Source organism: Hipposideros armiger, unplaced genomic scaffold, assembly GCF_001890085.2.
Source record: "Hipposideros armiger isolate ML-2016 unplaced genomic scaffold, ASM189008v1 scaffold_41, whole genome shotgun sequence".
NCBI classification, from domain to species: domain Eukaryota; kingdom Metazoa; phylum Chordata; class Mammalia; order Chiroptera; family Hipposideridae; genus Hipposideros; species Hipposideros armiger.
The window spans coordinates 2,324,082-2,346,056 of NW_017731391.1; the positions used below are offsets into that span (position 1 = coordinate 2,324,082).

General features: G+C 42.1%; 1 protein-coding gene across 1 annotated transcript in view; it reads left to right on the top strand.

Annotated features, from left to right (window-relative positions):
• LRP11 (LDL receptor related protein 11) overlaps positions 1-18,522 on the top strand; it is a 46,966-nt gene extending 28,444 nt beyond the window's left edge. The window contains exons 2-6 of the mRNA XM_019638913.1: positions 986-1,147; positions 4,870-4,995; positions 5,699-5,905; positions 11,909-12,004; positions 16,752-18,522. Coding sequence (XP_019494458.1) covers positions 986-1,147; positions 4,870-4,995; positions 5,699-5,905; positions 11,909-12,004; positions 16,752-16,906 — 746 coding nt within the window. The 3' untranslated portion in view covers positions 16,907-18,522. The remainder of the gene's footprint in view (positions 1-985; positions 1,148-4,869; positions 4,996-5,698; positions 5,906-11,908; positions 12,005-16,751) is intronic.
• Positions 18,523-21,975: the final 3,453 nt, after the last annotated feature.

Genomic DNA, 21,975 nt, shown 5'->3' on the forward strand with positions numbered 1-21,975 from the left:
CAAATGGTGGGAGGGAGCAGAGGTCAGGATGGAGCCTGGGTTTAGGGAGTAAGCAGATGCCCAGGAGGGTGATCAGCAAGGGCCAGTTAGGGGACACAAAATCAGAGGCCAGGGAGGTAGGAGATCAAAGACAGGAGTGGCCAACTTTGTTAAATACAGTCAGAGAGCCAATTAAAGAAAAGAAAAAAAGATAAGACGAATGAGTACTGTTGACCTTGATGACTAGGTGACCTTCCAGGTCAGTGAGTGAGTTTTATTAGCACAGCTTCTGGGGAATGGTGGGGAAAGGAGCCAGATGGGTGGGATAAATGCTAAATGGAAAAGGAGCAGATGAAAACAGCACATGCGGTATGGGACGCTGAGCTAAAATGGGAAGGAAATGAGGCTGTGGCTGGAGAAGACCTAGGGAGTTTTTTTATTTGTTGTTGTTTTGTTTGTTTTTTAGGTCAAGAGAAACTGGAGCCTACTTAATAGCAGAGCCATTTGAAAGAGAAATGAGTTGATGGGTGGGTGTTCTGGAGGCCATAGAGAGAAAGGGTCTAGGACTAGATGGAGGGGTTGGCCCGGAGTGCAAGACGGACAGCTCACCTAAAGGCTGGAGGAAAGAACGGGAGAATGGTACAGATACAGGTGCATTCCCAGAACAAGGAGAATGGCGGAGCCATAATTATGAAGTAGATGAGGTCACCAGCTGAGAAGGAAGGACTAGCTATTGGGTGTGGAGCTGGGAGGAGGTACAGGCTTGGGACAATGGCTGCCGGTGACAAGGGAAGCCATGTCAGTCAAGGATATAGTGTCATCGCAGATAAAACGGAAGTAGTGAATTCAAGGTAGGGCCAACCTGCCAAAATAGTGTATGACTTAGAATTCTGCAGCTTTGGACCCGGAGTGGAGAGGTGGGTTGTGGGAGTGCTGCTGGGATGACCCCGATTTCCAGTTCAGGATGATGCTGGCCTCCATGTCTCACGACCCCCAATAACATGATGTTTCCTGTTTGGGTGTCAGGTGCCTCAGTCAGGAACCCTGAAGCTGTCCCACTTGCAGGAAGGAACGTACACCTTCCAGCTCACTGTGACGGACACTGCTGGGCAGAGAAGCTCCGACAACGTCTCGGTGACAGTGCTTCCCGTGGCCTTCTCCCCGGGAGGTGAGAAGAAAGTTCTTTCCTCGCATTCACAATGGTCAGCAGAAACCGGGCTGTTTGTGGAAAGAGGGTGTTGGATTGGCATTTTGTATTCCAACCATGTACTCCATGGGCCCTTCCATTTCATTTTAGGGGGTTGAATGAGAGAGTCTTTACTAAAAATATGATAAGAATAGGCTCCGTTATACTTTGGGCTAAGCGACACTCCGGGATGGGGGTGGGGAAGCACTAGAGGGGATGAGACTGGGTGAGCTGTGGGACCCTATAGATACTCCATCTCTCCTTGACTCGACTCCATAAAAGACCGTCATCGGGCTTTTCCAGGAGAGGATCTGGTGTAAAGGTGGCTGGTCTGTTTGATACGTATGTTTAAAGAGTGTGGCAAGAAGTACATTTAAGACAAATTAAAATATTTGAAGTGCATGTGTCAATTTAAAAGGACTATTTAAAATTTTTCACGGACACTTTACAGAGATGCGTAGGTCCATTCATAATAGAACTTTACGTGTCACCTTCTATTGCACAGTGTAAACGTATTTATCTCATTTATCTAAGTGTCTTACTTTCCCAAACATCTACATTTCTGAGATTAGCCCATCAACTTAAAAAAAAATTATATGCAGCCTGGCAGCACTAAAGGTACAGGCATATGGCAGAGGGAAACACCCCACGGTTAACTTGTGGGGGGAGTACTGAGATGCTGTGTATTTTAGGGTCCTGTCGTCCAGTGGACGATACCTTCTCAGTGTCTGCCGAGCACAGAAGCTGTGCTGGGCATGGAGTGGGGCACTCCCTCAACTTGGCCCTGTCCCCGTAGTGGACCCTCACTGCCACGAGCCGTGGCTCTAGTAAACTCGCAGCGTGTCTCTGACATCCTTGATTACTCAGTATTTGGATGGTGATTAAGCCAGCAGTTGGAAGAATCAGGATAAAAAGATTGGAATATGGCTGTGATTTACTAGTAGTGTTGTTGAGCCTGTCTTCCATCAAAGACATAACTCAGTAAGTATTATTAGAAGTGCAGGAAGGAGATTTTAGAATCCCAAGGACTTTGCAACCTCGAGAACCTGCCTTCCACGGGGAATCAGAGCATAGGCAGCATTCAGAATTTGGGTTGCTGACTCTGTCCAGCCAAGGCTTAAGTGTCCTGTGAGGACAGAGAGGTGACCGCACATGGACAGGCTGGACACCAAACTTCCAGCCGCTGCAGCACTGCGAGGCTGTGATGGTGAGAGCTGAGCCAGACAGCCCAGCCCCATCCGAGCAGGGCCTGTTGATTTCTGCACCTGCGCAGGAGAGCCAGGCAGTTGCTCAGAGCACTGCTGAGTGCCTTCGTATGCTGGGCATGCATCAGGACCACTGGAAACGCGGCTCTGGCTCCGGCCAGTTACTCCCCAGCAGGGGACCGCTGGGCCCAGAGGGCTGCTCTCCTCCTGGGATTGAGGGCTGGCCTGGGCAGGGACCAAGTCAAGTGCTGATTCTGGGAGAAAAGTGCTCGTGGAAAGAAGACAGAGGAACCCTGTCATCCCCTACAGAAATTAGAAAACGACTGCTGTTGCACAGCCAAGGTGCCTGGGAGGGAGAAAGGGCCTGCGCTGATAGAGGCAGGAGGAGACGCCTCACCAGCCACTTATTTGTCCTGGCTTATTTGCTCAGCCAGTTTTCCAGGGCTCCAAAGGTAAATTGCTAGTTGTACATCTCTGCCCTTTCTCCAAGAGGATAATAAAATGTACTTGAAGTGGCAGACAGTTATGTGAATCACTTTTGATTACTGAAAGGCCACTTGGGTATAGGTCTAAGGTATGTAACTTTATATAGAAAATAAAAAAGAATGGCTGTGGTACTAATGGCTGGTCTCTGGAGTCACTCAGTGGTTAGATTGGAGTAACACACTATAATTAAAGTTAATAAAAGCACCACATGGAAACACTGAAAACCAGAGGTGGTGATCAAGAGGCGTTTCTCTCTCCTGTATTGTGAGTACTGATCTTGTAGTTAATGACCCAGCTGTAACAGTCACCAGGGATTGCACTTTCTGGGGTAAACAGACAAGCATGTACCCCTGCTTATGTGATAACAACTTGGCGCAGTTTTGGATACAGAGGCTGCATGATTTCAAGTTTGGAGAAAAATAATGTATTCAAGCCAACAAATATTTCCATATGACCTACATCAGTGGTCCCCAAATAGGATCCCCCCACAAACAGTCAAGACATTTTGAGGATGGAAAAGAAGAAACCAAGACTTCCATTTTAGGAACTTTTGATCTTTAAGTTCTCAGTATATAATGTAACACGTACAACATGTTAACACAGTGGTACATGCCTATTGCTTATAGATTGGAGAGGGGTGTCCACCAGTACATTATTGATCAGGATGCATGGTCAAAAAGTTTGGAGACCACTCACCCAGAAATCAATGGATGAATTATAAATGTGGATCTATCTCCAAAACTACCGAGGAATAAGTGAAACCTTGAAGTATTCGGGATTTTCCCACCATGGATTTAAGGAATGGGAGCAGTAGCCGCATCCTGCTGGGCGTTCAGAGTCCCCTGCACTCCCCTCCACCCCCCTTTCCCTGTGCCTGAAACGTGATTTTCCTTTGTAGGCCCAGCTTCTGAGTCATCACTGCAGACTCTTTGCTCCTTCTTCCTCACGAGATGTAACCACCATTTCTGTTCTTTATTTTCTTCCTCCCTGAAGTGCCTCACACTCAGATGGACTCCTTTCCCAGCCTTTTAATGTAACTGCTTCCCAATGGAATATGTAGCCAGGGTTTCGCTTGAGCAAGCACACTGTGCTCAGCCATTGGTCTCAGGGGATGTCATCATTTACGACATCATCCCAGGTCCTGAGAGCCTTGTCCAGTCCATCCTGCCCCTGGAAAATTATGCAGCTTCTTACGACCGACTTCTAGCCTGGTACTTTGAACCTGCACGACCAGTGTCAGAAAGTCACTCAGTTGTGATGTAGCTAAGTCTCGTCAAGTGGGCTTAATCGGGAGTGGGGGGAATGCCTTTCAAGAAAACACATTTGCCTCCTATATTCATAGGATGCAGGTTAAAAACTCCCAAGAGCTCCAAAAGGGAGACAATTTCATTATTCGAAGAAAATGAATTCAACCAGCTAGTATCTAAAGATTCTGTTTATTCTTTACAGCACCCAAGAGGTACGGTAGTCAACACATAGGGTTCAATAGTAGACAGTTAATCTCTAAGTAAAAATTATTACTTAGAAAACAAAAACATAGGGCATAGCATGTACAAAATGGTGTCTCTAAGAAAACAGTCAGCCACCCAAGTGCCGTGCAGGAGGTACAGCCGTGTTAGGTGGCCTGCCGAGGAGATGACGGGATGAAGGAGCTGATGCGGTGAGACACCTGAGGGAGGAAACCCAGGTGTGGATGGATACGGCCGGGGTGGCTTCTGTCTTCCCACCTCTTAGGCAATGTTGGCTCTGGAGAACGGCCCTTAGATGAAGAACCCGTGGTGATTCCTGAGAATTAAGTCAGGGGGTAGGGAGGAGCGGGGACAGGGGGACCAAGAAGAGACCCTCTAACTTACCAGAACCTATGGTTCCAGCTCAGACTGCTAGGTGTTTCCTCCTTATCTGCCTCTCTTTGCCCACATGCATTCCATCGTACATTTAGTCTGTGTTCATCTCAATAGGCTGGAAGTCTTAACTTCCCTGCACTCCTGTGACTTGAGTCTTGTTTATAACCAGGATGCTTGAAAGTCTGCTCTCGCCACCACTTCTTCTGTGACGATGGCTGTTGCATTGACATCACCCTGGCTTGCAATGGTGTGGAGCAGTGTCCGGATGGGTCTGATGAAGACTTCTGTCAAAACTGTGAGTTGGCTGCATGGCCGTTTGGGGTAGAAGGGATGCCTGTATTCCCATAATAACGTGCTAACTCAATATTGCCTGGTTTCTGGTACAACTTTATGTGAACAAGCTATGCCTTAAATGAAAGAGCATTTATCATGCTAGTTGCAAAAGTCAAATATTCTATATTGCTTACATTTTTAAGACATTGTTTTCAATTTTCTAAAACCTTCCTCCCCATCCTAAAAAATACTCGATAGCATGTGCTTTTTTAAAAAAAAAAACTGAAGCAAGTTAACGTTTCCTTTTGACTGTTTAGAAAGTGTATGAAAGTGTATGATACACTAGGGCATGGCCAAGTCAGATCTGTAAAGCAGTCTTGTAATGCTGTATACATAAACATGTCCCCCAGGAAAGCAGAAAAGCCGCAGAAACGTTAGTGGAGTATTGTTTGGAGGAAGCAGATGAAGACTCTCACAACCTTAGGTTTCAGTATTGTCTTTGTCAATTTGTGTGTGACATTTAGAAAGTTCGTTATGGGAAGAAGAGACAAGATTAGCTGTTGGGAAACGAGAGAGAAGTTTTTCATGGGTCTCTGACATGTTTCAGATAGATAGGTTACTAGGCCCAAACCATCCACGACTTTAAATCTACTACAAATTGAGCGGTTTTAGTTAAAGTGCAGAAAAGAAACCTGATGAGTAACTGTAGCTCTTTCACGCTTCAGTGAGCCTTGAGAGGAAAATGGTGACCCACATAGCACCTGCCCAGCCGAGAACCACAGGACCCAGCCAAGAGGCAGCAGGGAGCGTCCTGTTTGAGAAGTCCCAGAAAACCACTGCCCCAAACTGGCCGTCTGCAATATCAAACACGGAGAAGAGGAATCATTCCACGTTTTGGACACCAAAGACTCAAATTGATCCTGTGATGCCAGGTAAGGACTTGAGACAGGTTCTCCACAAAGAGTCTCATTTTCTATAACGACAGGTGGCTCAAAATGAACGTTCTGTTTGACCAGCATAAAGGAAATACTTTACAAGAAAGAAGACGGTTAAAATGAAGAATTTGTCCAAAAAGGAAAAAAAAGCACCTGACATTTGCACTGAATATTTATAGTAGGAAACACCTACTAAATACAATCATATATTCACCCATAGTTACACACTCCAGAGGTATCAACACATTTGTTTGCAAATAAGTTAAAATTAGAAAGTTTTAATACCTATGTTAAGGAAGCTAATGCCCTAAGTGTTACATTTTAGGTTATTTTGAGATGAAGCAGCATAACCCCTATATATTCATGTGAATCCTCTTCATATTAAGCAAGTAAATGTAAAGAAAATAGCATGTCATGTAGAAATGGTTGCATGTTCTAGTAATTCAGTGTTATTTCTCCAATTTAACCAAATCTGTAATTTTTAATTGTTTAATAAGGCTAATAAGATTTTTAAATACATTCACACTGCTGAAGCATTACAGAATTGTATCATTTAAAATTTCTTTTTACACCTTTATATTTGTGTGATTATGTGACATATGAGACAGAAATATAGATTATCACAATTCTGTATGCTTTCGTGAATGTCTTTTTAGTACTCAAACTCTGCATCCATTAAACTGAAATAATCTGTCACTATTTAAATAACTTCTTTAGGAAAAATTTTTGTTCATTGCAGAAGATACAGAAGAAACAAACAGAAAGGAAGTGATTCAAAATACCACTTTATTGAAAACAACCTTTAGGGTTTTGGTATATTTCCTTCCAATATTTTGTTTATCTACCTTGTAGATTTTAAGTGCTTCTATACTAATACGTTTGCAGAATACTCCATACAAGGCCTTGCGTTTTGACAGTTTAGATTAGGAGCCCATCAGAGCGCCTGCTTCTGGTTAATCCCTGGTCAATGCTGCCACCTAAAGGGCAAATCAGTCACTGCAGCCTTGATAGGACTTGAGTCCATTTTCTCTGTTTGGAAGGAAGGCTTGAAATGGGAAGACAGCCACCTAAGAAACAGGACTCAGGGGAGACCCGGTGTTTTGGGCAGAAGGGATGAAGAGCTGATGAAGAGAACTGAGTTCTCAGAGGCCAGGATGGGTGAACTCTCGCCACCTCCTGTGGTAGAGAGGCTCTCATGTTCATGAATGAATTCACTGTCGGCAGAGGGGAGAGCCAAGGCCAGGTCTCCTTAATTAGGTTCTAGTCTTGGCTCTGCCTTGAGAACCTTGAGCAAGTCGCTTCATCTCTCTGGACCTTAGTTTCCTCAGCAGCTAATACGGGATTTCAACCAGATGACCGCTGCGGCCCCATCTGGCACTGAGAGTCCGTCTGAAGAGTGACCAATAGCCTGATGTTCATGTAGGGTTCCCTCAGCCCTTACTGGTGCTAGATGCTGCTCAGTGACCCCAGCGCTGGCTCCTGGGGAGTCAGGCTCGGCCTCAGAATCCTTTTGAATTATTTTCAAAATAATTATTGCTCCAGGCTGCCACCGCCCGCCGATGGAAGTTGGCACCCAGTTTGAAATGTATTTGCAATCTCTATTTTTCTTCTTTTTGATAAAAGCCTATGACTTGGGCTATGAAGATGTAGTAAGGACTGGAGTTTTGCACATGCAGAGAGATTAGAGATCCAGTTATTATTTATAGTATATATTGTTTTTTCCTAATTATGGAAGTGATGATATGTAGTTACTGTAGAAAATTTGAAAAATGCAGAAAAATATAAAGAAGAAAATTGGAATCATCTAGCAAAATTCACCATTAACATTTTGTTTCGTTTTCTTCTGGTTACATTTATTTATATACATACACATATTTGTTCACTTTTAACAAAATTAGGGTAATATTATTTTTACAGAACTTTTATCTTTCTTACTTAGCAGCATGTTTATGTTATTAAATATACATCAAAAACACAAGTTTTGAAAATCCAGGGTAGAGAAGGTGGATGAGAAGAATAGGACTTCGAAAATATTAGAAAGGGGGCTGGCCGAGTGGCTCAGTTGGTTAAGAGCTCGCGCAAGAGTTTGAGCTCTGAGCAACAGCGGCTCGATTCCTGGCCTGAGCTGAGCTGCCGCTGAGCTACCAACAGGTGGCAGGATGGCTCAGCTAAAAAAAAAAAAAAAAGTGTCTCTGAAGATATTAGAAAGGGCCCTCACTGCATGTGGCTTCTGTTTAGACCCCAGCTCTCTCCTCCATCCCCTCTGTTATCCCTAAGGCCACCAGACTAGAATCCCCAGCTTCCGATTTCATGCGAGTTGAAATGATGTTATACCCGGCATAGCAGAAATAGATTTAAAGATACATTATTGTCCATGACCTATGCATTTTAACAAGGGTCCTCAGCTAATACAATAAATATGAACAAGTTAAACTTTCTGCAGCCTCCCTTTCCCCATAGACATGTGGTGAGGATAAAAAAAATCTTCACTCATTGAAGACATGCTAAAGAGATACTAAGATTAGTATTAGTACAGGAAGTAATGAAAAGCAGTTTTTCATCTATCACGTTGGCAAAGGAGAAAAAGGGTAATAATTAAACTTATAAGAGGACAGAGAAGCAAGTCTCGTGCTTTCAGTGGGATTAAAACGAATACAACGTTCCAGAGGGCCGTTTCTGAAGCCTGAAAACTGTGTGCCTCAACCCAGTTATCCTGCTTTGGGAATTTGTCCCAAGCATGTCACTAGGGTTAAAATTAAGGGTATGTACAAATATCTGGTTACTCAAGTGAACGCACACGCTGACCACTGAGGTCCATCGGTGGGGACCACACAGGGCACCGTGGGCCGTGTCTGCTCGGCGTGCATTGGCACGTATTATTTTAATGAAATTAAAATACCCATCCAGCTTGCAACTCCCTCTGTGAATGGGTCGCTATGCACGGTAAATATAGCACAACAGGTCATTCAGAGAAGGGAAAAAAATCATTCTTAAGACATTAACTCTTTTAAAAAAGATTACTGAAAGGAATTATTTGCAAAAGTGAATTATATAATGGTCTTGTTTTGTTCTGACATTTTATAGATGAAGACACTGAGGCACAGAGAGGTTAAGACCTTAGACAAGGTCACACAGCTTGTAAGTGATGAAAACAGGATTTAATGTAGCAGTCTAGTACAAGCCCCAGCCGGATGATGGCTTATGCAGCAAGCCTCCCTGTGTGCTCAAGAACCTTCTTCCTTAGCTACAGAGACAGGAAGCAACTATAGCTCCCCTTACACCTGCTTGTATGGACTTCCTGTTAGGGTATTAGAAGCTCAGAAGGAAGAACCCATGAGCACTAGAGTCACCATGGTTGGCTACTTGTAGGGCTGCATTATGACTTTCATGGGCTCCTTTCTCCATTAAAAAAATTAAATATATTTTATGACTGCATTGTTACAGAGATGAATATAATACAGGGCTAGAATCACTATTATATATTCGTTATTGTTATATTCACTGTTTCCTTGTGATTTTAAAAGAAATTAAATAAAAAACTTCTCGCGGGCCCCTAACAGTACTGTGGACCCTGGGCTGTGTGCCCATTGTGCCTAGCGGACGGGTAGGCCCTGGCTTTGGGATGGGCATGCACAGTCAGCTGTGCTCTGAAGAATGGGTGGAAATAATTCAGTAAGTAGAATAAAAGGATTTTAAATAATTGCATGAGCAAAATGGAATTGGGAGTAAAAATACGTAAGCCACGCATCCCAGCTGCCCAAATTGAAGAGAGCTTTTTGGGAACGAAGGGCAACATGGAGAGCCTGGGGGCCTGGCGGAGGCGGCGTGGACAGCCGGGGTCAGAAAGGAGGATAACAGAACTCAGACTTCAGTGCCCATGCATCAGAAAGCTTTCATCCGCTCATGGCAAAAGAAGAAAAATAAGGACAATGTAGTGAGTTATTTTTATAAAGTTACATTTCTTCTATTTAAAGATCTGTCCTTTTAATGTATTAAATCCTTCATGATTTGGCGGTTTAGACATATTCTTACTTTATAATGAAATGGAGGTGATAGCCTTAGTAACTGGCCATTCCTTTTAATGTCTTTACTTGGCACAATAAGAAAAATTGACGACCCTAAATTGGCCCCCAAATTATTTTGAATTTAATATATTGGTTCACGCAAATCCAAAGGTGTTGAAATACCTCGCAGTGTGGACCGGAGCCCGAGTTCTCGATGGCCCCAGCGCTACACCAGCCCCATCACTTAGATCCAGTATTCCCTGTCCCCATCCTGCTGGGACACAGGTCTCCACAGCTCTAGGCCACGACCCCCTTTCCTCCATGGCTGAGCAGCCCCTCTGCCTGGCAGCCACGCCAGTCACACAGCTGTCACCTGGCTGTCTCTTTCCCCTTTGGTCCCATGATGGTCTCTGACTTCATTTAGTCTCACACTGGCTGCCCGTCTTCCTTTCCCTCCCCTCACTGTTTTGGAAGGGAGGTGGTGGTGGACAAGAACAGAAATCGGCTTGAGTCTCTAGCCTACAGGAAATTGCCTAGGCCTTACTCCTCTCTTTCATTCGCTTTGGGCTCAGAGTTTATAGCGAAAAGCCCAAACTATTGGCTCTATGTGGGCCGGTGTGCACGGCACCTTTTAGAGTGACCGGACGTGGCTCGGCAGAATGTAGTGAGCCTGCTGTGGCCTTGGCCGAGAGAAGCAATCATGGGCCAACCTCACTGCCCTGATCCTCTGAATGAGTGGGGCGAGTAACCTTTGCAGACCCCCGCCAGCGGGAATGTCTGAAAGCAGACCGGCCAGGGAGCAGGCTCATGCAGAGCCCGAGCCAACGGTGATGGAGACCTAAGGCTGTGGCAGTCAGGACACAGCCATGGGTCCGCATGGCATGGTGACATTTGGAGGATTAAGGACGCCTTCACAAATACAGTAATACCTTGGTTTGCGAGCATAATTTGTTCCGGAAATAAACTACTCGTATTGCAACACATCGCTCGTTTACCACGTTAAAAATGTATTAGAAATGTTTGCTTGTCTTGCAGAACACTTGCAAACCACGTTACTCACAATCCAAGGTTTTACTGTATATGTGTTTGTAGTCCCTTCTGCTGAGCAGCAGCAATGCATGACTGCGATGATCGTTTTCAATCGTTGCGCTCTGGCTCTGGTAGGAATCTGGAATCACTTCACAATCGTCCATTATCCAGTTGGTTTGTGATCTTTAGTAAATTCATGTATGTTTCTTAGTCCAAATTACCAAAGAATTTTATATACTCCCTTTAAATAGTCTTATTTCAGTTGCAGGTGTTCTGAACATTTCTGTTGATGAAATATTCCCTATGAAGAAAGGAGCTTTAAATTGTTTGTTTCTCCATTAAATTCCTCCTTTCAGCAGATCATTTCTAATTCGTGGCCATTAAGCATTGTATTTTCCAAAAGTCTCACTTGAAATCACACCACAGCACGAGGGTAACTTAGTAACTCATTATAATATTGTCAGTGCAATAAGCAAACAAATGCTATAAATTACTAGGCAGGAAATAAATGGAGCAGGGTCAAGGTGAGAAAGTGAAATAGCACGTGTGTGTGCCTCATGTATGCTCTTTGTTTGTTTGTTTGTTTGTTTGTTTGTTTGTTTGTTTGTTTTAATGAAGAAAAACCTTCCTGGACTATTTCTGCTTTCCACTGTATGAAGTCCAGAGATTCCCCTTGACTTTCTAGCTGAGTTCTTCCCCTCCTCTCTGGGGTGTGGTGGGAGTTCTGGCAGCGTGTCGTTCCCCTTTCTCTGTCCAGTGGTTTTGTAAGAACCACACACTCTGCTTTATTAAATTTGCCGCATTAATTATCTAGTGTGTTAGTATCAAACATAGACCCATGTTTATTAGAGAATAGATCCTGTAAGTCCTTAAGTCCATCCTAAAAACAATAAAGAAGGCTGCATTTTCATGTGTTTCCTAAAGTTTCGGAGGTACCTTCAATGTATGCTCTACTTATTTTTCACAGATAGCGGTTCCTCAGGGAAGAACAGAAAAGAGGAAAATTATATTTTTGAGTCAAAGGGCGATGGTGGAGGAGGGGCACACCCTGCCCCAGAAACAGGTAAATATAAATGTCGGCAATTCACTGCAGAGTATAAACATTTGCAGAACCGCATACCCTCTAGTTGAAGATATTAGATGAGGCTGCAAATTCATGACAAAAGCAGTGATCTGTGGATCAGAAGAACTGTATTCTCATCTACTATATCACGTTTCACCTTTGGGCTCTTGAAGTAGTCACCTCACATCGTTGGACCTCGGCATCCTCTTTTATAAAAGTTTATTGGACCAGATAATCACTATAGTCCCTTTCAGGTGTAACGTTGTGTGAAGAGTAACATTCATGGCACAGTGGTTAAGAACATGGGCGCTAGAATCAGATGCCAAGGCTCAAATCCTTGTTCACCACTAAACTCTGTGACCTTGGGCAGGTTATCTAATCTCTCTGGGTCTCGATTTCCCGATTAGTAAGATGGCGGTAATAACGATACCTGCCTCACAGAGCTGTTAGTGAGAATAAATTGGACAGTTAATAGAAAGCATTTCGCACACTCTTGGCTCATTCAAGGAGACATATAAATGATGTCTATTATGACTGAGTTACTTATGACATGAGAGTAAAGGTCTTAGAGTAAGTACCTACTTCTGTCCCCAAGTGTTGTAGTGACAAAGACAGAAGACAAGAGACCAGGGAAAGGGTGTCGGATGTAGAGGGAATATTTAGTAAGTGGAAGAAGAATACCATAATTCCATAATTTTGGTTGTTTTTAACTAGAAAGAAAACACTTTCAACATAGTCCTATAGAAAGGCAGGTTTTAGTCCTATATTCCACAAACTTAATTAGTAAAAGAAAATTTAGGAGAACAAAATATGATTCTTCAGTTATAGAATTTTAGATCTATAAACATTGCAAAAACTTTACCTTAGAGTGTTCTTTATAATATCTGGACAACATTAAAGTATAATTTTTAAACAACAGATGGCTAAAATATTCCAGGTATCGAGCACTCAGATGCCACCCAGTCAGCTGGCCTGCTGGACTTACCCTGTGCCAAGATATTTAAATAAAAGAGCCAACCCCAGTCATATAAACAGAATACCCAACTCACCCCCTTAGCTGGTTTCTGAGAAAACTATCATGATATGTTTTAGGAGGAGTTAGAAGACTGTAAATCTCAAATTACCAACTAAAAACACTGAAGAAACTATGCCAGCTAAGTCCTGGAAAGTCGAGAATAATTTTCAGTATTCTAATAAGTACTTTGTGGGAGATTTCACTTTCTTTGTCATCAAAGCATTACACAGGAATTAGATTTGACAGGTCAGCAACGTCACGTCTCACTTGCCAAATAGAAAACTCCCCTAGATTATATGTCTGTTTTATTGTTACCCTGGAGCCTAAACTCACCTTTAGAAGGGCAGCCTCTAATCATTTTCCTGACCAAAAGTCTCTCTGTCCCATTCCTTTGGAACATATCCAACCTACGCAGCTATTCCAGGGCAATGCAGGGAAAACTGACGGCCCTTAGCTGTTTCAAAGCTGCCCTCCTCAGGGTGGCCAGTAGGAAACTGTAGCAGCGAAGGCCCAAACTGTCAGTGTAGAGAAATTCAGCCGGGATTCTGTACTCCTCCAGAGGGGCGAGTATGTGTGGAATGTACGAACCAGCTCTAGAATCCAGTTCTAGACTGTTGGCCTCTCGCAGGTTTCTGTCTTTCACAATTCTCTCTGGGAATACAAGCCTCACCCAAAACTTTCTTTGGTGCCCAACAGTAAGTCATTAATGTAACCCCCACCCCCGCTCCTGCGCCCAGACTTCCAGACTGTTCTAGAGAACCTTCTTCAGGAGTTTCACCTGGGATTCTACAAATACACCAGTAGCTGAGATGCCATTAGTATGTACTCAGTGCCAGGTCCTCTTGAACAGCTGGCAGCTGCACTCAGAACCAGTGTTAAGCCCAGAACATCAAAGCTGTCAGGAGTGAACTTCCTCAGTGAACTTCCTCGTGCTTGGCACCCTCAAACGTAAACCCTTGTCTGTGTGCACCCACCCTCTCTTCCCTTCCTCCAATACCAAAGGAAAAGGTGTCCCCTCTTCCAAGTTCAGCCTTTCCCCCTGACCTTGACGCAGCCCCTTAGCTTCTCAGGTACATTTCTCCATCGTTTATTAACTCTCTGTTTTCATCTGTTTCTCTACTGGCTCATTCCCGAGAGCTGCAGGCACACTCAGATCTCTCCCAGTACATGAAAAGCACACGGTGTCCCTCAGTCTTCAGTCTCCCTGTAAAGGAATTCCCGATGGCTAAGGCCAGCGGCCCCCAGGTCACCTCACTGGCCCTCTCCTCTCCTCAGCATCTGACTCAGCTGAGCACTTCTTGTTGAAATTGTCCCTTCCTTCTGCCTCCAAGAATCTTTTTCTTGGTAGCCCTGCCATTTCCCTGACCTGTCTTTTTCTGTTCTTTTTGGTTCTCTTTTTCAGTCCACCCTCTTAAATGTTGGTTTTGCTTGGGGCCTTGTCCCTGGTCCCCGTTTCTCCCTGGCAATCTCACCCACTTTCGTGGCTGCAGCAACCACTTTGATGCTAATGGCTCCCACATATTTAGGCCCAAATAACCTACGAGCCTAAGAGAGAATTCCACCTGGAGCACCTCTAGGGACCTCAATCTGAAATGTCAGAAAATAAACTTACCTCCCGCGCCCACCCAGACAAGCTCCGTCATACATCACATCACTCCAGCAAAAGTCCTACGAACCCGACACCTGGACCACTGCTCTTACACCCGTGCTTCATACAGAATTCTATCACAGTAACTGTAATACTTTACTGCGTTTTCTCACTTAAATGTCTATCTCAGCCAGTAGAACCATTGGTGTAATTTTGGCTAAGTTTTTTTGAAGTCACAAAAAAACTACCTCCTCTAACTTTTGCAGTTCTGGACCACAGTGGTCCTGGCACTGTGCTGTCTGGGCTGTGTGCGAGCTCCAGCACTTACCGCATAGATTGTCACTTCATTCTTTTTTTTTTTCGTTAAAAAAACAATTTTTTTTTCAGTTACAGTTGACATTCAATATTATTTTATATGAGTTTCAGGTGAACACCATAGTGGTTAGACATTTATGTAATTTATGCAGTGATGCCCCTGACTAGTCTAGTACACACCTGGCACTATATATAGTTATTAGCATATTATTGACTATATTCCCTACACAACACTTTACATCCCGGGACTATTTTATAACTGCTGATTTGTATCACTTAGTTCCTTCACCTTTTTCACCCAGCTCCCCAGTCACTTAATTTTTGATGCCTTAGTTCCCTCGCTGGTAATTTGGGGATAGTAATCCTACCAGCTCATGGTGGTTGTGAGCATTAAATGGCCAAAGTGAGAAAGCATTGCGAGCGGTGCGGGCACTCGCTGGCATTAGCTTCCTATCTTGGATTACCAGCACTGAGCTCAGTGTCAGGCACCTGGCTGTTAATGCAGAAGGAATGAATAAATGAATGAAAGAAAATGTTATAGAATCAGCTTATGCAATGGAGATTTTGGCTTCTCTAGTTCCACCAGTTGGTAAGACCCTTGCAGCTAAAAATAGTTCCACTGTATCATCTGCAAGACTGGCCTGACTGTAGAGTAGGTCAGGCTAAAAATAGAACCTGCTGAGCTCGATAAGAAAGACCGATCTATGTTTTCAGGTTTGACTTCTTTAGATTCCACAATACAATAATTGTCTTTCTCTGTCTGCTTTATCTCACTTAGTAAATAAGCCATAGCTAAGATCTAATGCACAGTATAACAGACAATAACACTGTACTATAATGATGTAATGTGGTAAACATTGCTTCAATGGCAATCATATTACAATATATAAATGTATCAAAGTAACATGCTGTACACCTTAAATTTGCAAAATGTAACATATTAAATTTATCAAATAAAAAGAAAGACTGGGCACATCTTGTCCCTTCCAGACTCCGGAAAGCCTCTAAAGGCAGCTTCTAGTCTGAGTGTCTAGGACCAACCCCACAGGAAAAACCCTGTAAAGGAGAACAAGAGATTTTATTCCTCAACTACCCTTAGCCAAAATTACACCAGCATATTTTGAAGTTACTTTTTAACAATGGTTCTACTGGCTGAGAGTACGTTCCCTGGATTGAGAAAAGGAAATAAATTTCTCAAAGCCCTAACCAGAAAAAAGAAGTCAGGAGTTAGTTAGTCCATGCTTGTTTTAAGAGACAATGATTGTGAGTCCACAAACGTAATCGATAACAATGAAAACATTTCCTGTGGCCACAGCGTCCTTACAGTGGTCTGGTTAGTCTCCATGGCAGTGGACATAAGGGTGATCTGGCTGCAACATGTGTACCCCCCAATCCTATCCATAATCAATTGTAGGGGGCTGGCCGAGTGGCTCAGTTGGTTAAGAGCTTGCTCAAGAGTTTGAGCTCTGAGCAACAGCGGTTTGAGTTCCAGCCCGAGCTGAGCAGCCGCTGAGCTGCCAACAGGTGGCAGGATGGCTTAGCTAAAAAAAAAAAAGTCATAATTAATTGTAGGAACCTGCTAGAGAATTTGATTTCAGGGAAGTTTGGGTTTGAGACCTAGACCTGCCATTGGCAGGCTACAGACTCTTAAACGATACTTAATCCCTGTGCACCTCAGTTAATCTGAAAAATAGTGCTAATACAGGTATCTCCTTAAGCGAGCTGTACAAATGAGATGAAATAGCACGTGCAAAGTCTTATCGTGTAGTGAATGGTAGCTGCTGCTGTTCATCACTGACCCGCCCCCTTCACGCCTTCCCTGTTCACAGGTGCAGTGCTGCCCCTGGCGCTGGGTTTGGCCATCACCGCGTTGCTGCTTCTCATGGTTGCTTGCCGACTACGCCTGGTGAAACAGAAACTTAAAAAAGCTCGTCCCATTACATCCGAGGAATCTGACTACCTCATCAATGGGATGTATCTCTAATAAGTGTAACTTAAGTAGCTGGGGCAAGGACACGTTTCACTTATAATTATACATATATTGCTTTCAGGATATTTATAACTTTTGTTTTTCACTGGCTAAGAAAACTACTGAAAACGCAGAAGATTCTACAATCCCCAAACCTTTGTTCTTATTTATTGTAGATTTTCCTTGGGAACTATGTGAAATATTTTGAAATTTAGAGTCCATATGGTTAAAGATTTTACAAATCTAACTGTGATTTTACCTAAGCTGTCCCTGAAGATAGAAATATGTAGTTAGCCACGGCAGAAAATTTAGCATCTCAAGAGGTGGCCTTAGAGTGGCCGTGTTAGTAACCTTTTACTTTTTGGAAGTCCCTCGTTGCCTCTGGCAACCTGTACCTCCGGCACCGCCTGGGCCTGCGGCTCTCCTATTCCTCACCTTAAGCTTCCAAAGCTCCCCTTTTTCTTCTCCCTCAAGAATTGATCTCAAGTGAGTTTATACCTTTGATGTTACCTATGGTAGGAATATCTAAATTGTAAACCTTATGAACAGGTCAGTGTGTCTCAGGGAAGGTGAATGTGTGTTCTTCCAACACCTCTGACATCATGTCATGTAGTGGCTGCATCCTTAGGCTGAACTTTGGGAGAAAAAGCTCAAGATGGGATTACAAATAGCTCCAACATGGTCATGAAGTGATATGAGAAGTCAGGGTGGAAGCAGAGACCCTGGCAGGTCAAAATTGTAACAGAACTTAGCTGAGGCCAAAGTGAGCAAAGAGGATGATTAGTTCTTGTCTCTACTCAACACTGCCTGATGGTCCATAATGCAGCAGCGCATGTTCAGTCACCGGGTTTCAACATTAGTCTGTGTTGATGGAAAAGTACATTTAAATTAAAAAGCAGAACATGGAGTGTATTTCTGGGTGCCGCTTTTGTAAAAATGTCACATGTTTAAGTATCATCAAATTCTTTCGTCTAGTGGAATGGGTTTTCCCATTATTTATTTAATGCTATAAAATGTTATGTGCCATCAGCTAATGCCAGGCTGTGTATTCCCAGAGTACAAAGCAGTTTTGCCCAAATTTATCTTTACAGAAAACAGGCATCTAGCTTAGCATCTCTTCTAATTAATAGGATTTTAAAGGCAAATTATTCCCATCACCAGTATTGCCAGGATTACACATTTTCTAGGAATTATTCTACTGAGAGGAATGTATCGCGGTTCCTGTGGTATCTACATTCACACGATGTTCCTATTTCCACACTGTGGTTCTTCACCGTATGTGGAAAATCTTTTAAAGGTCTTGAAAACACTCTAGCACACATGTTCACACTGAGCCTGAAACAGGTTGTTCCTTTAGCAAAGAGCTTAAATTCAGTTGGAGATGTAACAGAATACATTCACAAATGGAAAATTAGTTCCAGAAAAATGAAATTATTTTTATTTCCTGAAAAGTTTAAGCGTTTTGTTGAATGTTGAGAATTGAGCAAAATTTTAAATTTCTCAAGGGCAGTTTAGAGAACTGACTGTGAATGAACTAAAGATGTTTGTACTCTATATGTGATGCTGTGCAGTTTGTTTTTCTATGGAAGGATGTCACCTATAGCCATACCCAATAAAATAAATACTGTTAAGGCATGTCTTTCAGCACATCTTTTATACATGAAGAAATTAAACAATTTAGGATTGCTACGGTGTTGAAATACTTGAGAAAAGATGGCCTATATCTATGTATACAATGTTCTTTAATAAATTGTATTTTATTCTTAAGCCTTTTTTACAACTTTTTAATATAATCATAAGGGGCTAATATTTATTGAGCTGTTACTATCTGACCTGAATTTAATTATCCCTATCCTATTGTACAAAGAGGGAAATTAAGGATTAGAGGAGAATCAAGGTCTACAAAATATGTTAAATGGACTTAAAGGGACTTTTTAAAGTCACCTTACCTGTCGATTACCTGATTGAAGGAGTTATGCATCTAAGACAATATAAAAATAATATTAAAGGGAAAGTTGCCCACAATTTACCCCTCACCCACATTCTGTTTCACATCTCATTTCCTGAAAAAAGGCCCACCTAAGCCATCTTTCTGACAGCTACTCCTCCATCCTTCTGCAAGCATTTTAATATTTCAAGTCACCTGAGTATCACATGTATTCTCCTCCACAGGAAATAACAGCGTTTTTTCATCTTTCTCCCACTGACTTTCCAAACTCTGTGACTTGGCTCCGCCATTCCGTCGCACTTACCAACCCCTCCTTTCGGGCAGCAGTGGCTGTTCACATTGCACTTCACTGTATTTTCCCACGGCCCGAACACAGATGCATATTTCTACTTGTGCCTGTTTTGCTGTTCAACGCAGACCTTATTGATGAATTCACTGAATTTCACTTATATGCAGTGTGGTGTGCCCCAGGATACAGGCTCCATACTTACCTTCACAGGTTCCGCCATTATATTGATGATGCTGTCACATAAGCATATGAGCCTGAGATTCATATGTAATTTGGGGTCACTGTTAAACCATATTGTCCCAGAACAATTTCGTGTTTTGGTTTTTGCTTCCTTGGGGATTACCCTTTGTCCCTAGCAGAGTTACTCGGTTGTTTTCTTTTCTGGACTCCAGGTTTTCTACAACTGTTGGCATTAAAATTGAGAACTTCTAACAACAACAAAAACTGCCCAAGCCGAATACAAAGAGGGAAAAGTTTTGTTTGCAATTTGCAGTTTACAAATATTCTCATCACCCTAGTTTTAGCAACTGTGTTGCTGACTTTTTCTTGGGTACTGGTCCTATTTTCCCAGCTCTTTTGCCCTACTCGATTCTAGTATTCTAAAGTACATTATTTCCACTTATAGCTACTTTAACGGCAAACACAGATTTTTTTTGGATAAATATGAAACCATCAAGGATAAAAATAAGGTTAGATACCCCAAGGCTGAATGTGTTCAGGAATGAATTGAATGGTTAGAACTGAGCCTTCTCCTACATTTGCTTTACTTACATCTGAATATGTCTTCCTTCCTAATTATTTTAATTCTCAGGTCACATCACTTTTTTAATCTTGTATGCCACCACACTAAATTGGAGAGAGATCAACTTACAATACCATTTAACTTAAAGATCGTTTTATAAAGTTATTTCAAAATTTAGGAAACTTCTCAAAACAAATTTGAATATAAAAGCTATTTTAACTTTTACCCAAAAGCGTAGGGAAAATTGTGTTGAGTATATAGACTTAAAAAAAAAATGTTCTCTCTCATTTTCATACGTTATTTCATGACTAAAGACCCAAAGTCCAAATAAATCTAAAGGCAGTGTTCTTATATTTAAACAAAGCAGTTTCAGATGAAAACAGGTTTAGATAAATCTCTAAATGTATTATCTAGATATGTGTGTATAGAAGAATAAAGAAATCAGAACCATAAACTATGCAATCGGAGACCATGCCTTTAATTTTTTTGCAAGTCCTTTACCACCCCTACCTGTAACTTCCTGGCCTGCTTTATCCAACTGTTACCTACAACCTAATAGCTCAGTGGAGCCAAGATCCTAAAGAAGTACCCAGAAAACACCCTTTTTACAATTAATCTAAAACCAATACAATAGTGTTAACAGAAATTCTGCAAGCTCTTTGATCCATAATGTAATTTCTGGAAAAATCCTGGCAGCACAATTGCCAAAAAACCTAAGTAAACAGTGAAGGCAAAAGAATACTTCAAGTGATGTGATCCCTTGGGAGGCACAGTCAAGTGTTCAGGGTTTGGGAACTCAAATGTATATGTCCTCAGCTGTCCCATGCCCCGGACTGCTGCCTCCTTACACCTAAAATGTCCTCAGTATTACCATCACTCGCCCTTTGGGCAAAAAAATTACTCTTTCTGTGAAGCCCATTTCATTGGGTCTCCCCACCTGAGTGAGAAGGAGTTCTTCAGATCCAGCAGCCCTAGAACTTAAAACGTCCTCTCATGCTGGGAAAGGAAAGCGAAAAGGAAGTGAAAGGAGAGATGAAGAGAAGGGGAGGAGAAAGGAGAAAGGGATTCACTGGAACTGAAAGTCAGATGTTTCCTCTCCTACCAAGCAAAGCAGCACTTCACAGGGTCCTGGCCCAAACCACAGTCAGTTAAAAAGATGAAGCCTATAGTGGGGAACCAACAAGTACTGTTAGTTAGAAGGGTTAAGGATAAGGAAACTATTGGACTTGGTTTTTTTTTATTATATAACAATACACAAACTTTTTTGGGCCCCGTGGGCCAGCCATTTTTCTTCAAGCAGGATTTTTTTTACTAGGACTGTATTTGAGCCACTCTAAGTACAACGGGGACAAAACACTCACTTCCTGAAAAATGATAGGAGAACTCTAGGGAGGTATAACTGAAATCCAATCAGAACTCGTGTGTTTCACTGAATATGTTCTTTAATAACACAGTAAACTATTGGAAATGATTTATACCCTGCAAGAATTATAAGTTATTGGCATTTTGAGCCCCATTTAGAACATTTTTTAAATTACTCATGTTTATTTCATGTACAATACTAGTATTCAATTACCACAGAGTTCTTTTAGTACCATACCAAACTATTGGAAATTTATTAACATTTAGCTAAAAACTAGAAACACCTACCTCTCTAATGAAACAAAATTAAGGAGCTTTATTTCTTGGCTGACAATCAGATGCCAAGAATAGCTTCAAAGAATTCATGAGTATTAAGTTATTACTAAAAAAATGTTATTCTATTTTAAAATACAATGTATTTTTAAGATGCTTTAGTATAGGTACATTATTGTCAATTAAAGCATCATCAATTTTTTTTGAACAAGTTTTTTTTAATTAAGGCAATGGGATTTTAAATAGTTGCATGGACGATGTTAGTGTACTATTTTCCCCAAAATATCACTTTTCTCTAATGTTAGTAGTTAGAAAAGAGCTGAAACCCTTATTAGAAACTGGAATTTTAATTTTAATTCTTGAGAGCTAGGTTGGGCCTTTAATAAAATCAAATCTGTAAAGAAATACCTTGTTGCAACAGGATCTCACTAGACTGAAACTTTAAAAAATATTTGCATTGTTGCCTGTCA